The sequence below is a fragment of the Aethalodelphis obliquidens genome, unplaced genomic scaffold (assembly GCF_003676395.1).
Source record: "Aethalodelphis obliquidens isolate GAN/ISIS:26980383/991018 unplaced genomic scaffold, ASM367639v1 scaffold34, whole genome shotgun sequence".
NCBI classification, from domain to species: domain Eukaryota; kingdom Metazoa; phylum Chordata; class Mammalia; order Artiodactyla; family Delphinidae; genus Aethalodelphis; species Aethalodelphis obliquidens.
The window spans coordinates 9954979-9973518 of record NW_020837978.1 but is presented as its reverse complement, the minus strand read 5'-3'; the positions used below and the strand labels follow the sequence as shown (position 1 = coordinate 9973518).

General features: G+C 41.1%; 1 protein-coding gene across 1 annotated transcript in view; it reads right to left on the bottom strand.

Moving 5' to 3' along the window:
• Nucleotides 1–18540, bottom strand: part of PHACTR1 (phosphatase and actin regulator 1) — a 253885-nt gene that overhangs the window by 81656 nt on the left and 153689 nt on the right. The window contains exons 4-5 of the mRNA XM_027128382.1: nt 4009–4176; nt 1702–1905 (exon numbers count right to left, since the gene is read on the bottom strand). Of these exons, the coding sequence (XP_026984183.1) occupies nt 1702–1905; nt 4009–4176 (372 nt within the window). The remainder of the gene's footprint in view (nt 1–1701; nt 1906–4008; nt 4177–18540) is intronic.

The window sequence follows — 18540 nt, the reverse complement described above, 5'->3', positions numbered from 1 at the left end:
AGAATTAGCAATTCTCATACCAGGAATAAGTGAGGAAAAACTCAGAGATGCTTATAAAAATACATGCACACTGTTGAGATGTTGCGTTTTTTACAACAAGGAAGATGGAAACCTCTTAAGGGGTCCATCATGTCAATCGGGATCCCCGCCACGTAGCTAACAAAATCACGTTGTGGGATACTCACTAACGTGAGAACCAGTTCATAAGTCATCACTGAGAGCAAAAAGCAGGTGATAAAAGAAAATGCACAGTAGTATTTGATTTTTATTAGATAAATGATAGATGGACGGTGGTTATGCCTTAGAGGGAGGCTTACAAGGGCTTTTTTTCCTTCGTGGTTTTCTATGCATTTAAATTTGGGGGCACTAAAGTGTTACTAATGTGTTGAAGGAAATTTGCTCTTTTGAACCACAAACCCTGACTTGGATGGATGTGTGCATTGATAGAGGAGCTTGACACAAACTTATATTTAAATTGTAACCTAATAAAACTCAGTGCCATGTGAGAGACATCCTGCCACCGTGGAAACATTCATTGAACTAGGAGTTGGGAAACACAGGGTCTAACGGCGGCTCTACTGCAGAATTCCTGCCAGCCCTGGAAAAGTCACTTATTTTCTTGAACCTCAGGTTTTTAATGATAAGACAGGTGACTATTCTTTCATCCCCATCCCATCTTACAAAAGTATATAGAGATCAATAGAGACTATTTATAAAAATAGCAAACATATTGTAAGTCGATCAGTATCAGGTGGGATTATTATCAAGGTTGGAGAAACACCCCTCTGAAATCTTGAATCTCTGATTACACCACAACCTTAAATCACAGAGTCATGACCGATTCGTGTGCTAATGTGCCGTGAAGTGCAATTTCACTAAATGCTCAATTTAATAACTGTGGGTGCAATTTGTTAAATAACACTTGAACAATGAAAATACAAAATCATTTCAGGTTATTACAAGATACTGAATATAGTCCCCTGTGCTATACAGTAAATCTTTGTCATGTATCTATTTTGCATATAGTAGTTTGTATCTGTTAATCCCGATTATAATCTGAAAGAAATATATAACTGAGTCACTTTGCTGTACATCTGAAACTAACACAATATTGTAAATCAACTATATTTCAATTTCTAAAAAGTTATTTTAGGACAACATTCCTCAGCTTGCTCTTCTCTAAAAGTATTTCCCACAATACTCTGCAAATTACTGTCTTTGCCTTTTTCTCCCCCCCGCAAAGAGAACAGCACAGACATAAATTTTAATAGAAGAAATACACTGGGCTTCAGACGAATTATTTAAAGACAAAAAATTTAAAGTCTGGCAAACTCATTATGAAGGGAGCAGGCGCTACTCTTTATCTCTGCAAAGATTTTGATGGTGAATCTAATTCACCTACATGGGCAGGTAATCTTTACTTAGCCACATAAATGCCAATGTACATGTTTACAAATGCACACGACTGCAGCCTCTTAGCCTACGACTGGCAGGTGCATATCGCATGCTTCTGGACACGAACACACAAACCCAGGTCACGACGGCATATACCAAGACACACACAGAAACCCTCAAATGTCCCACAGAGTGACCTGACCAAAGAGGTGCATCGGGCCCCAGAGAAAAAGAAAAAAAAGCACAAGAAAGGATCCCTTGAAGGGAAGGCACGGCTGCGGGTCCCCAGAAGACATCTTGACTCACCTGTTAAGTGGTTGGCAATCCTGGCAGTGGGTTTGGGAGGCAGGGCAGGGGGCTGCTTGAGGAGAGAGAGCTGCTTCACTGGGGTCTCCGCATGGTCTCCAGGGAAAGCAGCAGGTTTTTTGGGGGGCAGGAGCAGGACGGATTTGGCTGAAGGATCTTGGGGCAGGACTCCAGACTCACTGGCAGAGGGACTCTCTTCAGACACTGAGGGGACAACCACATGACACACAGCGACATTACACAAACGCAGTGCCGGTGCGGCCGGCAGAAGCCGGAGGGCACACAGGACAGGGTTAGCGACACAGCAGAGCACCGACTGCCCCAGGCTGTCAAAGTGGGGTGTTAAAGGGAGGACGCCAGAAATCCAATAAAGCCATGGTGAGGGTGGGGGAAGTAGCGGGGAGGGAGAGACAGAAAACAGAGAGAGCTGGAAGGATGAAGAGGGAGAAGAAGGAAGAGGACACTTCCTCAAACCATCCAAGGCTTCATCCCTTCAACCTTGGTGTTTATAACGCAAATTCTACGGGTGCTCCAAAATGTGACTCATGGGACCACAGCGACAACCGACAGACGGCAGGTGTAGCGGATCAAGGACCAGGAGCCCCCTCTGAACCACACCAGCACCAAACGCCGGCATCTTCCTTTGGGCCTGTTTGCCCTTTGCTGGGAAGGAAGAGAGAATGCATTCCGGGGTCTTGTTTTTGCCTGCTGGGTCTCCTTGTGTCCCTGCTCCCCGGGTCTGAGGACAGCCTAGAGGCTGACACTGGGCAGGTGATCCCCACATGCCTGGGGCAGCGGCTGCTCCTCCAGGTTTGGGGCCATCCGAGCTGGGCAGCAGCATCCGGGGGTGCTCTGCAGTTTTAGGGGCTCCTGCCAGCTCCTGCCAGCTCCGATACACCTGGGTAAGGTGAAGGATGCTCCAACTCAACACCTTTTTCATTTTCCACCTTCCTTTCTCCTGCACTCGCCAGAAGCATGGTTTTCTGGTTTTGATTCTGCCCACTTCTCATTGCTCTGCCCCGGGCCTGCTTCTTCCTCTCCCCCATGGTGGGGCGGGCGGAGGGCGGGGGGACCAGGACCGGCTCCAGTTAAGAGCTGTCACGGGTGGTAGCACAGGCTCTCCTACCATGCTGGCAACCCAGCCAATGACAGAATGAGACTCTACGACTTCCCTGGGATGACAGATCTCACTACAGCCATCACATCCATCCGATCCCAGTGTCACAAGGAAGGCTGGGAAGAAGTCTCAATATACTGCTTTAGCTGGAACGATCTCCCCAGCTTGGGGAGGAGGAGGGAAATGCAACTCAGATGCATATCTCTCCCCCCCACCCCCATCACTGCTACGGAAAGAAAGCCTCCCTGGCCCTCCTCCCTCTCCCCACTCTGGGTAGCAGTGTTTCCGGCAGTCAAAGCCCTGTACACAATCCTCAGGGGAACCAGGTTCTCCCCTGTCTCAGGGGACACTGTTATCAGTGCTGGACACACCGATGGAGGAGCGACTCGCTGGGTCCCAAAGTGAAGCATGGCGCTGACTCTGAAACGCCATCCTGCTCGCCTCCCGTCTGAGTTCCGTGACGCAGACTTTGCACACGGTGTGGGGGAGGGCGTGGCCTCCTCCCCAGACTCCAGATATTCCCAGAGGCCCCATTCCCCAGGCTTGTCTCCTGACAGCAAGGACCTCTCCCTACTGGCTGTTGGGAGGGTACCGTCTTCTGGCTAATGAGGACCACTCTGCAAACCTTGCGAGGGAGTGAGGATCGGCCACTCAGAGGGCTTTGGACCAAAGAGGGAGTGACAGACGGCATCAAAATGATCTGTCAGCAGGATACCGGTAAATTGTAGACGATTAACACATTAATTGATTTTATATAGTAAATTGGCACAATTTACTAAATCGATATAACTATTAACTGGTATATTGGGATTAGGATTCAAAGGAATACCAGGGCCTTGTGACCAGGTGGACTTAGACGGGTACCTACAGAAGCACAGGGCTCTCTAGCTTTACCTTAACAGAAACAAGGGTTAGAAAACAGACATTTTAAATCATCAGTATTACAAAACAAGACATATCTTCTTTAAAGAGATTAAGATTATAAAAGTGTTTTTAAAGACTGTAGAAAAATAAATGGACACATCCTCCATATTTTTACACGCAGCGCGTACTAACTGGTCACCTTCATCCCCATTTCCAGGAGATCCTTATGTTCAGGGTGGTTCTAGATAGAAGCCAAAGTCCAGCCAGGCTGAAGCCCCCTAACACCGCATGCTGGGGACCAGTTCCATGTCTACCAGGGGCATTACCTGTCCCATCCATGATGTCGGAAGGCTGGAGCACCTCGTATGAGCAGGGATCCCTGGGCATCGGGATTGGCTCCATCTCGGACAGGGCGGGCAGAGACAGCTGGCTGGAGCTCAGGGACTGCCCGTTTTCCAGGGAGTCATCTTCATTCGATATGGAGAGCTCCCCGTCTGTCAGAGCGAGGAGAGCGCAGAGTTAGACCACGCCTGCCTTCCAGGCAAGGGTGACACTTACAGCCTGCTGCATGAGTCTAGATGCTTTTGAACAATCTGTATCAAGGCCAGTATGGAAAGTCTACACTTGTTCTTTAGCTTTTAAGATCTAACCACCAGGGCGACAATTTCCAGTGATCTTCAGCAATATGCCTGTTTTCTCTCCATTCTTCTAATTATCGACAGATGAATGGATAAAGAAGATATGGTACATACATACAATGCAATATTACTCAAGCATAAAAAAGAATGAAATAATGTCATTTGCAGCAACATGGATGGACCTAGAGATTATCATACTAAGTGAAGTAAGCCAAACAGAGAAAGACAAATATGATACTGCTTATATGTGAAACCTAAAAAAAAAGATATGAATGAACTTATTTACAGAGACTCACAGACACAGAACATAAACTTATGGTTACCAAAGGGGAAAGGGGGTGGGGAGGGATAAATTAGGATTTACACATACACACTACCATATATAAAGTAGATAGACAACAAGGACCTACTGTATAGCACAGGGAACTAGTCTCAATATTCTGTAATAACCTATAAGGGAAAAGAATCTGAAAAAGAATATATATGTGTGCGTGTATATATGTGTACATACATATATAAAAATGTGTGTACACATATATATGTGTACACACATATATAAGAATGTGTGTGTGTGTATATATACACACACACACACAAACACACATATATATGTATAATTGAACCACCGTGCTGTACACACCTGAAACTAACATGATATCATAAATCAACTCTACTCCAATTTTTAAAAATTTGTAAAAATCATTATCTACTATATTTTCTATGTGTTTTTTAAATGGAAATGAAAATAAATTTTTCTTCATAATTTTTTGAAAACCTGGAAAACCTGAGCAGGACTCAGAGATTGGAAAACCAGGTCAGGAATTCCTACTTCGAAGAGCAAAGGGCTTCAAGCACTCAACAAGCACCAGGACACGCTACACCAAGGCCCCAGGAAAAACTCACCCTGTCTTCTCTTTATCTCCGCGCACATCCAATTTCTCTAAATGTTTAGGAGCGCTCTAAGCTCCAGCTGAAGGGCTGCAGCAGCTCAAAGACTCTGGGAGGTGCCAGGATTCTCCCAGTGCCCACCAGTGATCCTGCCAGGCGGGGTGCAGACTTTGACCTTGCTCAAAGCTCAGCAAGACGAGGGGCAGCTAGTTAACACCATGGTGGAGGATCAAAGGCTCCCGCACAATGGCTGTTTGTCAAATCAAAATTCCCCCAGTGTGATTTCATCCTAGCCCCGGGGAGTCCTAGATAACTAGACATTAAAGTCAAATTAATTTTTAAAGAGGACTGAAAGCTATTCCAGTCAGATGAATAAATATCCAGACGAAAGACTCTAAGTTATGTTTCGGTAGAAACACAGAAGCCAGCAAAGCAATTACCTGCCTTAAAATGGGAAGATGGATCATTTACTTGTAGAAATAAAACAGTAAAATGACTCCAAGGTTAATCTTGGATAAATAATCCTTTCCTTTCGCTATGTTCCTCCCAAGGCTTTAATTTTATACACAGTGATAATATGGCCGCAAAAGATTCCTCTGCCCACCCCCTTTGCCCCCAATTAGAATTGGCCTGATGAAATGTATGTTCAACAGAGCAATTTACAAAACAACAGGCTTTAGATAGCATATGGTTCAAGGACATATGATATTTGATCTGAATTTTTTATAAACATAGAAAAAAAATATATATAATGGACACCAAAAAATCATCTGAAGCAGACAATATAAAGCACTGATTCTTGAAGATTGTGGGTTTTTTTCCCTTCTTTTCACTTGGCCTTTTTATGTGTCTCAAATGGTAATAGCAGTCACGATAATTGTGATTAACAATATGACGACTTCTTAATAGGAGAAGAGCAGTGCAGACTCTCAGGCCAATGCTATGGAAAGTACACAGCTGAACTGAGCGTACGCAGGATGGGAAGGGCTGTGGGTGTGAGCGTTAGTGCATCAGCGTCCCATAATGGATGGTCCCTGGTCCTCTTAACATGCTTTGGTTTAGCTTGTTCAAACTAACACCGTGGGAAGTAGCTCTACTTCAAATTCCCAGTTGGTGGAATAATGATGTAGCTGCCATTAGGTTTAATACATCTCTGGGAAGCCACTTTGATTTTTGATGTTCCAAGTGTAGTCTTGGATAAGACCACCAGAGGAGGAAGGGGTTTCAGGGCTCTTGCCATGTTCTGCTTCTTTGGGGCAAAGATGTGATGGAATGATTGCTATACATTTTAACTGTTAAAGGTACCATAGATGCAATATCAGGGAAAAAAAGATACAACAGAAGTTGCATTACGTTAGATTCTATGAACCTCTGTTTCATCAAGGCAGTTAGCTTAGTGCTAGAAGTTTTGGTGGTAACAGAAGGAATATTACTCACTCCTCTTGGGACTGATTAACTCTTAAAAAATTTAGCTCCCTATGGATTAAAAGTGCCTTTACTAAATCACAAAGGCTCAAACCACTTCGGAGAGGAAACAATCTTGCTAATTCCACTGTCATAATTTCTAAATACACATTTTCATTAAAAAAATGAAAACAGGAGAAAAAAAGAAGAAATAAGACACTGATCATATCTCTACCCTAACAGAAAATTTGTTTTTCAATATTTTCCATAGTTGTAACAAATTTTATTTTGTGTTTTGTTTTTTAAAACTTTTATAAGCATTATAATTTGTATAGTTATCATTTAATAAATTATACTGAATGAATATACATGTTTATTTAGTTATCTCTCTGTGGTTGGTCACAAAGGGATTTCCAGTGTTTTATACTATTATGAAAACAGAAATCTCTGCTGACTACCTTCCTGTATAAAATCTTTTCTGCAATTAGAATTCTCCCCCTTTAGGAGAGATTCCAGTAAATGAAATTTATGTGTATTACTATTTTAATGTCTAGTGACACATACCTGGATCTTGTGAAATTGTTTTCCTACAGGGTTGGTCGATTTACACAGCAGCAATATACAGACCACACAAATTTCTTAGCTTTTGGTCATCTCCTCAACATTTACATTGATAACCATGTTTTACCTATTGACCTACCTACTTACATAAATATATGTATATACATATCTAGCAGAAATAAATTAAAACCATGCAATAGGTACAAATTTATTATTAATATCATTTATGACTAACTAAGATGGGAAGTGACAAAGCTGAAATCTGAACTGGATTCATATAACACGGAGATAAAATGACGCTGCTACTGTGAAGCAACTGTTATTTTAAAATTCTTATGACATTTTCAAATGTCCACAAAAGTAGAAGCATTAATGTAATGGACTCCTTATACTCATCACCAAGCTAAGGAATTAGCTGGGAATTCCTAATGCTTGGTAATTCCAAGTTTGATTAATCTGAAGACTATTTATTTAATTGCCATATAGTTGATTGACAATGCTGTGTTAATTTCTACTGTACGGCAAAGTGATTCACTTTTACATATATATACACATCCTTTTACATACTCTTCTCCATTATGGTTTATCACAGGATACTGAATATAGCTCCCTGTGCTACACAGTAGGACCTTGTTGCTTACCCATTCTATATAAAATAGTTTGCATCTCTAAGACTGTTTAGGCTCTCCGTGTCTTTTTACTATTGCCAGCTCTGTTTACCAGCATCATGAGAAAAACTGTGTTTTCCCCCCAGGAAGAATTTAACCCTCCTGAATAAAATGAGTCTTACGGACTATTTGTACTTTCATCTATCTAGAGCATCACCACCTCTTGCTGTGATGAACGAGAAAGAGCTCACTGAGTATTGGAAATTATTTTGATGTTTTACATGGTCTTCTAAAATTATCTGGAATAATGGTTTCCAAAATGGTGCAATTACCTCCAAGCATAAAACGTTTCCTGCTAGAATGAATTAAGTGTGAATAGGAGGAAGGGAGAAGGCAGGAGACTAGATGGGTTAAGGCAATGGTTCTCAAACTTCAGTGGGCATCACAATTTCCGGGAGGGCAGTAAACACAGATGACTGGGCCTCATCCCCAGAGTTTCTGACCCAGTAGGTTTGGGGATGGGACTGAGAGTGTGCATGTCTAATAACTTCTTGCGTGACGCCAAAGCTGCTTTTGCTGCTCAGGGTTCCACACTCAAGAGAACCACTGGACTGGAGGTAAGGATCGGACAGGCAGGAGAACCTGGAATAGCAACAGTGCCTTTTCACGATGAGGTTTAGGGCAGGGAATGTTGTTCACCTGGCTAACATGGAACAAAGATGGTTGGTTTAAATCTCAAAGAGAAAGCAGGAGGTTGTATTGTCTAACCATGGATTATGAACTTGTCACAAAGGACAATGGGACTGGAGAGAGCAATAGGGTGGAGAAGAAAAGTGAAATGTAAGGCAGATGCAGACATATCTAAAAGGTAAAATCAGGTCACAGAACTGGTAGAGAAAAGAACGCAGAAGTGAGCGCGGGTCAATGTCATGACTTAAATGATGAGCGGTAGAAGGCAATGGATTACGACAGAGAACTGGCCACGGCCATTGTCTTCCCTTTCTTGTGGGGCACAAGAAATAAAGACTCTGGTACAATCAGGCTCACACCAAATCAAGAAGAGTGAAGGGAAAGGTGAGAGTGAATGAATCCATTCAACTGACGAACACCTGTTGAGATCTGATCATTAACAACAGGGATCACATACCAGAAACCGCCAACCGTCAGAAATAGATTTGCTATTAGCTCCTTAGGATATACATGGAGAAACTACTGCCAGGTCTGCTGGCTCCAAACCCTGGAGGTGAGCCACACCCCGCCCTGCCTCTCCTCCCACAAGCCAGGCATTGTGCCAAATGCTAAGGAGAAAACAGACGTGCCTTGGGGAAAGAGTGGGCCAAGACATGATGCAGAAAGGCAGACAGGGAGGAATTTGTGCAAGTTAGCTGGTGTGAGAGTTGAGATAAAGAAGCAAGAGTGAGAAGTTAAGCCCTGAGAAACGGATGGAGAAAAATAAGAGGTGAAGGAAGGTAGAAGATGTGTGTGCTCAGAATAGACGGAGATCACACAGAGGATCTTGTCTTGCATAAAGTTCTCTTAATGTTCTAAAAATACAGTCTATATAAAAGTTGTGTTCCAGAGGATTGGCTCAAAAGATATATTTCAAAATATTGTTTTTGCTCTAATTCAGTTTATTGAGGAATTACATCCACCTATCACTGGATGTCACCTTTGTGACTATATTCCAAAAAAGTTTTGTTTTGTTATTGTTATTGTTTTGCTTTAGGAATACTCTCGGTTTTAGGGCGACTGACATCAACTACTGATCAATTTAATTTCTCAAAGCTTAAGGTTAATAAGTTGTGTTTTTTTTCTAATAAGTAGATGAATGTTGCCATGGGGAATGGGCAACAGGAATCCTTTCGGGTTCTCCTGGATACCTCCATGATAACGGTTTCTACTCTGTAAAAATTGCATGAAAGTTAGACATTTTGTTCTGAGAGAGCTCAGGGATCATGGCCCTTTGAAGCTTAAGACAAAAGAGTCTCAATTTTAATTCTGAAAACCAAAAATACTTTAATATAAACTTAAGCCTGTAATAGGGAAGAACAAATCTGACTCCATACTGGATTTGTTTCTTTTAACCTTTGTATTCCATTGCTTTTGCTACAAGTTAAGAATGTCGCCTAGCACCTGAAATATACAAAAGAGCCCATTCTCAAGACCCTGACCTTTAAAGGTGTAAGGAGATACACAGGAGAGCCCATTCTCAAGACTCTGACCATTAAAGGTGTAACATTCTTCCAATCATAAAGAGTTAAAAAGTTTCAGAACAGAGAACAACATTTGTCTTGGAGGTTTACAGGAACATTGTAATAGGATGTGGACCTATGTGGACAGTTGCAAGAACAAAGGATTCTGGCACCAAGGAGTTTGCACCAACCAACTACACACCCTCCCCCCTTTGAGTAGGAAAGAAGCCTGAATTCCAACTTGGGGAAGATGTTCTTTGGGACACGAGTCCACCATCTTCTCAGTCTGCTGGCTTCCTAAATAAAGTTGCTATTCCTTGCCCTAACAACTTGTCTCTCAATTTATTGGCCTGTTGTACAGCGAGCGGTACAAGCTTGGACTCAGTAATAAGCTCACCACCGAATTTGATTTTTTAGGATATGCACTATGGTTTATATAAAATCCTATGCTTAGAAGTGTATTTCTAGTTGGATAAGAATTGCTTACTTGATAAACAATAGTTGAATATGAGTATAAAGAATTGCTTTACAGCTGTATATTGAACCCTTATTGCAATAAATTTCACACAAATCAAAAAACTAAAACTTTAAAACTAGGATAGCAGATGGCAGAGAGCAGGAGCAAGAAGAACTACAATCCTGCAGCCTGTGGAACAAAAACCATATTCACAGAAAGATAGACAAGATGAAAAGGCAGAGGGCTATGTACCAGATGAAGGAACAAGATAAAACACCAGAAAAACAACTAAATGGAGTGGAGATAGGCAACCTTCCAGAAAAAGAATTCAAAATAATGATAGTGAAGATGATCCAGGACCTCGGAAAAACAATGGAGGCAAAGATCGAGAAGATGCAAGAAATGTTTAACAAAAAACTAGAAGAAATAAAGAACAAACAAACAGAGATGAACAATACAATAAATGAAATGAAAAATACACTAGAAGGAATCAATAACAGATTAACTGAGGTAGAACGGATAAGTGACTTGGAAAACAGAATGGTGGAATTCACTGCTGCAGAACAGAATGAAAAAAAAAGAATGAAAAGAAATGAAGACAGCCTAAGAGACCTCTAGGACAACATTAAACGCAACAACATTCGCATTATAGGGGTCCCAGAAGGAGAAGAGAGAGAGAAAGGACCAGAGAAAATATTTTAAGAGATTATAGTCGAAAACATCCCGAACATGGGAAAGGAAATAGCCACCCAAGTCGAGGAAGGGCAGAGAGTCGCATACAGGATAAACCCAAGGAGAAACATGCCGAGACACATAATAATCAAATTAGCAAAAATTAAAGACAAAGAGAAATTATTGAAAGCAGCAAGGGATAAATGAAAAATAACATACAAGGGAACTCCCATAAGGTTAACAGCTGATTTCTCAGCAGAAACTCTACAACCCAGAAGGGAGTGGCATGATATACTTAAAGTGATGAAAGGGAAGAACCTACAACCAAGATTACTCTAGCCAGCAAGGATTTCATTCAGATTTGATGGAGAAATCAAAAGCTTTACAGAGAAACAAAAGCTAAGAGAATTCAGCACCACCAAACCAGCTCTACAACAAATGCTAAAGGAACTTCTCTAAGTGGGAAACACAAGAGAAGAAAAGGACCCACAAAAACAAACCCAAAACAATTAACAAAATGGTAATAGGAACATACATATCGATAATTACCTTAAATGTGAATCGATTAAATGCTCCAACCAAAAGACACAGGCTTGCTGAATGGATATAAAAACAAGACCCATATATATGCTGTCTACAAGAGACCCACTTCAGACCTAGGGACACATACAGACTGAAAGTGAGGGGATGGAAAAAGATATTCCATGCAAATGGAAATCAAAAGAAAGCTGGAGTAGCTATAATCATATCAGATAAAATAGACTTTAAAGTAAGAATGTTACAAGAGACAAGGAAGGACAGTACATAATGATCAAGGGATCAATCCAAGAAGAATATATAACAATTATAAATATATATTCACCCAACACAGGAGCACCTCAATACATAAGGCAACTGCTAACAGCTTTAAAAGAGGAAATCAACAGTAACACAATAATAGTGGTGGACTTTTAACACCTCACTTACACCAATGGACAGATCATACAAAATGAAAATAAATAAGGAAACAGAAACTTTAAATGACACAATGGACCAGATAGAGTTAACTGATATTTATAGGACATTCCATCCAAAAACAGCAGATTACACTTTCTTCTCAAGTGCGCATGGAATATTCTCCAGGATAGATCATATCTGGGGTCACAAATCAAGCCTCAGTAAATTAAAATATCTGAAATCATATCAAGCACCTTTTATGACCACAACGCTATGAGAGTAGAAATGAATTACAGGGAAAAAAACCGTAAAAAACACAAACACATGGAGGCTAAACAATACGTTACGAAATAACCAAGAGATCACTGAAGAAATCAAAGAGGAAATCAAAAAATACCTAGAGACAAATGACAATGAAAACACGACAATCCAAAACCTATGGGATGCAGCAAAAGCAGTTCTAAGAGGCAAGTTTATAGCTATACAAGCCTACCTCAAGAAATAAGAAAAATCTCAAGTAAACAATCTAACCTTATGCCTAAAGGAACTAGAGAAAGAAGAACAAACAAAACACAAAGTTAGCAGAAGGAAAGAAATCATAAAGATCAGAGCAGAAATAAATGAAAAAGAAAACAACAGCAAAGATCAATAAAACTAAAAGCTGGTTCTATGAGAAGATAAACAAAATTGATAAACCACTAGCCAGACTCATCAAGAAAAAGAGGGAGAGGACTCAAATCAATAAAATTAGAAATGAAAGAGAAGTTACAACAGACACTGCAGAAATACACAGCATCCTAAGCAACTCTATGCCAATAAAATGGACAACCTGGAAGAAATGGACAAATTCTTAGAAAGGTATAAGCTTCCAAGACTGAACCAGGAAGAAACAGAAAATATGAAAAGACCAATCACAAGTAATGAAATTGAAACTGTGATTTAAAATCTTCCAACAAAGAAAAGTCCAGGACCAGATGGCTTCACTGGTGAATTCTATCAAACATTTAGACAAGAGCTAACACCCATCCTTCTCAAACTCTTCCAAAATATTGCAGAGGAAGGAACACTCCCAAACTCATTCTATGAGGCCACCATCACCCTGACACCAAAACCAAACAATGATACTACAAAAAAAGAAAATTACAGACCAATATCACTGATGAATATAGATGCAAAAATCCTCAACAAAATACTAGCAAACAGAATCCAACAACACATTAAAAGGATCATACACCATAATCAAGTGGGATTTATCCCAGGGATGCAAGGATTCTTCAATATACGCAAATCAATTAATGTGATACACCATATTAACAAATTGAAGAAGGAAAACCATATGATCATCTCACTAGATGCAGAAAAAGCTTTTGACAAAATTCAACACCCATTTATGATAAAAAAAACTCTCCAAAAGTGGGCACAGAGGGAACCTACCTCAACATAATAAAGGCCATATATGACAAACCCACAGCCAACATCATTGTCAATGGTGAAAAACTGAAAGCACTTCCTCTAAGATCAGGAACAAGACAAGGATGTCCACTCTCGTCACTACTATTCAACAAAGTTTTGGAAGTCCTAGCCACGGCAATCAGACAAGAAAAAGAAATAAAAGGAATACAAATTGGAAAAGAAGAAGTAAAACTGTCACTGTTTGCGGATGACATGATACTATACATAGAGAATCCTAAAAATGCACCAGAAAACTACTAGAGTTAATCAATGAATTTGGTAAAGTTGCAGGATACAAAATTAATGCACAGAAATCTCTTGCATTCCTATACACTAATGATGAAAACTCTGGAAGAGAAATTATGGAAACACTTCCATTTCCCATTGCAACAGTAAGAATAAGATACCTAGGAATAAACCTACCTAGGGAAACAAAAGACCTGTATGCAGAAAACTATTAAAGAAAGAAATTAAAGATGATACAAAAAGATGTAGAGATATACCATGTTCCTGGATCGGAGGACTCAATGTTGTGAAAATGACTATACTACCCAAAGCAATCTACAGATACAATGCAATCCTTATCAAATTACCAATGGCATTTTTTATGGAAATAGAACAAATCATCTTAAAATTTGTATGGAGGAGGGCTTCCCTGGTGGCGCAGTGGTTGAGAGTCTGCCTGCCGATGCAGGGGACATGGGTTCGTGCCCCGGTCCGGGAAGATCCCATGAGCCATGGCCACTGAGCCTGCACGTCCAGAGCCTGTGCTCCGCAACGGGAGAGGCCGCAACAGTGAGAGGCCCGCGTACCGCAAAAAAAAAAAAAAAAAATTTGTATGGAGACACAGAAGACCCTGAATAGCCAAAGCAGTCTTGAGGGAAAAAAACGGAGCTGGAGGAATCAGACTCCCTGATTTCAGACTATACTAACAAAGCTACAGTAATCAAGAAAATATGGTACTCGCACAAAAACAGAAACATAGATCAATGGAACAAGATAGAAAGCCCAGGGATAAACCCACGCACCTATGGTCAACTAATCTGTGACAAAGGAGGCAAGGATATACAATGCAGAAAAGACAGTCTCTTCAATAAATGGTGCTGGGAAAACTGGACAGCTACATGTAAAAGAATGAAATTAGAACACTCCCTAACACCATACACAAAAATAAACCCAAAATGGATTCAAGACCTAAATGTAAGACCGGACACTATAAAACTCTTAGAGGAAAACATAGAAAGAACACTCTTTGACATAAATCACAGCAAGATCTTTTTTGATCCACCTGCTAGAGTAATGGAAATAAATACAAAAATAAGCAAATGAGACCTAATGAAACTTCGAAGCTTTTGCACAGCAAAGGAAACCATAAACGAGATGAAAAGACAACCCTCAGAATGGGAGAAAATATTTGCAAACGAATCAATGGACAAAGGATTAATCTCCAAAATATATAAACAGCTCATGCAGCTCAGTATGAAAAAAAACAAACAACCCAATCAAAAAATGGGCAGAAGACCTAAATAGACATTTCTCCAAAGAAGGCATACAGATGGCCAAGAAGCACATGAAAGTCTGCTCAACATCACTAATTATTAGAGAAATGCAAATCAAAACTACAATGAGGTATCACCTCACACCAGTTAGAATGGGCATCATCAGAAAATCTACAAACAACAAATACCAGAGAGGGTGTGGAGAAAAGGGAACCCTCTTGCACTGTTGGTGGAAATGTAAATTGGTACAGCCACTATGGAGAACAGTATGGAGGCTCCTTAAAAAACTAAAAATAGAATTACCATATGATCCAGCAATCCCACTACTGGGCATAAACCCAGAGAAAACCATAATTCAAAAAGACATGAGGGCTTCCCTGGTGGCGCAGTGATTGAGAGTCCACCTGCCGATGCAGGGGACACAGGTTTGTGCCCCGGTCCGGGAGGATCCCACATGCTGTGGAGTGGCTGGGCCCGTGAGCCATGGCCGCTGAGCCTGCGCGTCCGGAGCCTGTGCTCCGCAACGGGAGAGGCCACAAGAGTGAGAGGCCCGCGTACCGCAAAAAAAAAAAAAAAGACACATGCACCCCAGTGTTCATTGCAGCACTATTTACAATAGCCAGGTCATAGAAGCAACCTAAATGCCCATTAACAGATGAATGGATAAAGAAGTTGTGATACATATATACAATGGAATATTACTCAGCCATAAAAAGGAACGAAATTGAGTCATTTGTTGAGATGCAGATGGATCTAGAGACTGTCATACAGTGAAGTAAGTCAGAAAGAGAAAAACAAATATCGCATATTAACGCATGTATGTGGAACCTAGGAAAATGGTACAGATGAACCGGTTTGCAGGGCAGAAGTTGAGACACAGACACAGTTGAGACACAAACGTATGGACACCAAGAGGGGAAAACCACGGTGGGGTGGGGATGGTGGTGTGCCGAATTGGGCGATTGGGATTGACATGTATACACTGATGTGTATAAAATTGATGATTAATAAGAACCTGCAGTATAAAAAAACAAACAAAAAACCAGGATAAATTGTTTAAATAAATACATGTATATACATACACACGCATATATACTCACATACATATTTATTGATTTAGTTTGCATAAGAAGGAAGCCAGATGGATAGTTTTAACTTACTCATAAACGTTTACATTTTTAATTTACAAAATAAAATGCTGTACACCCAATATAAGAAAAAAAAGGCAGCATAATGGGGAAATATGAACATAGCTAATAAAATAATGGCTATTCCCAGTATGCAGAGTATTTGTACAAATAAATAAAAATCAAGTCCCAGGGGCCACTTGTGAAATGCACAGCCTGGCTGGCAATGAAAGAAATGCCAGTGAAATGACCCTGTGGGTGATGCTGAACCCTACAAATGTGCTTGAAACAATGTCAAGTACAAAAGCAGGAATGGAGAACAAAATGGACATGTTGATTACAATGCCCTCAAGATGAAATATGCATGCGTGCTGGCAGAGTTCTGAAGTGATTTTGGCTTTGATATGAATAGAGCTTAATGATCATTAACTTTTTTCCTGTGGAGATGCTTACATACATAAAAAAATAAAACAAAAAATGGCATGCTACCTTGTTAAGTTAAATGAAAACATAATAGTTTTGTTGGAGGAGAAAGCCTTCCTCACTCCTCTGGTTTCTTGAGGAGGTATTTTCCCTGAGCCCGGCTTCCTACCCCTTCTCCACAGTTACCTCATTGCTAGGATGCAACTTCTGCATGAAAGACTGTTAGCAAACTTGCAGTAGAGGAGAATAATGAAATGAAATCATGGTTACACTGGTGCTTCCATTATAAAGAAAAATGACTATGTACGTGAAGCGCCATGTGAGAATTTTAGACTGAAAACACTGGGAAGTGTTCGCTACGCTGCATCTCTGTTGTTAACGCAAATGTGTAGAACTCACACATGCGGGCCTGTGAAAATTCAAACACGTTTTAATTGACTGGCGATCACCAATGGCTATAATTACAGCAAAATCAAAAAGTGAAGCTACCTATGTTAAAGCAAACCACCATCTTGTGAGGACATGGAACAAGAGCCCTAATGCAAGTGTTTGCTAATTGTTTTTTTCCCTTTGAGACAAGAGCTGCTGTTGTAGCTTCCCAGACATACTCTTTTTTTTTTTTTGCGGTACGCGGGCCTCTCACTGCTGTGGGCTCTCCCGTTGTGGAGCACAGGCTCCGGACGCGCAGGCTCAGCGGCCATGGCTCACGGGCCCAGCCGCTCCGCAGCATGTGGGATCTTCCCGGACTGGGGCACGAACCCGCGTCCCTTGCACCGGCAGGTGGACTCTCAACCACTGCACCACCAGGGAAGCCCCCAGACGTGCTCTTTGACCAAAAAGGGCATCTCCACTGAGTGGCCGAAGGGTTACCCCACAGAGCTGAAGGTGTTTTCCCAAGAAGTGTCACTCTGGTGGTGGTGAGCTATGAAGCAAAGACTTCACCCAAATGTCTTTTTTTTTTTTTTTTTGACACTGATATACTTTTTCCATTACAGTACAAAAAAATTCACCCATTAAGGGAGCACAGCCATTGTTTTGTAACCCACAGAGGTGTCATTTTTGCAACAATATACAGAGTTTTGAAAAGCTTCTGTTAATCCCAATGACCTTTTAAATCACTGCAATCAAAGCCACTAGCTGCTCTCATTGTCAGTGAAATGATGTGCGGAGCAACAGTTAGCTAAGAAATAATTTATCTAAGGATTTCATTGAAAGATTAAAAGCTTTGAACCTAAGAAGTTGGAAATGGCTCCCTGGCCGTTGGAAGTATTTTCTTCAGTTTGCCTTTTGCCTGAGTTCAGGGAGGTGATGTCATTAAACTAAATGGTGCTACAGATATCACTGTGTAGAATTTTAAACATACATCGAAAGCCATACATTTCTAGTAACACTGCATATTTCCTACTTAATGTATTTGAATCTTGAGCATTTAAAAAGACAAACTGGGCTTCCCTGGTGGCGCAGTCGTTGAGAGTCCGCCTGCCAATGCAGGGGACACGGGTTCGTGCCCCGGTCCGGGAAGATCCCACATGCCGCGGAGCGGCTGGGCCTGTGAGCCATGGCCGCTGAGCCTGCGCGTCCGGAGCCTGTGCTCCGCAACGGGAGAGGCCACAGCAGTGAGAGGCCCGCATACAGCAAAAAAATAAAAAATAAATAAAATAAAAATAAAAAGACAAACTGAGAGTCTTATTTGCACAAACAAAAACTACAGTGTGTGTCTCTCTGTCTGTGTCTCTTCTGGTGCATTTTCTTTCTGAATGAGGAAAAGTCACTATAAGTGTGTGTCTGTGTGTCTAAAAGTATCTCTGTGCCACCTAGGATTTAGGGCAGACACTGCAGGATTCTGTAGGATCGCTGAACCTATATTTCCGGAATCTGTAAGTTATCTTCCAGTTTATCTTTCATGTCTGTTTGCAGCCAGAAGTCTCTGGATTATTCTGACCAGTTTACACGGAAGAACAATTTTGCAAGAGCCATGAGGTTCCTTTGTGTCTTCACACA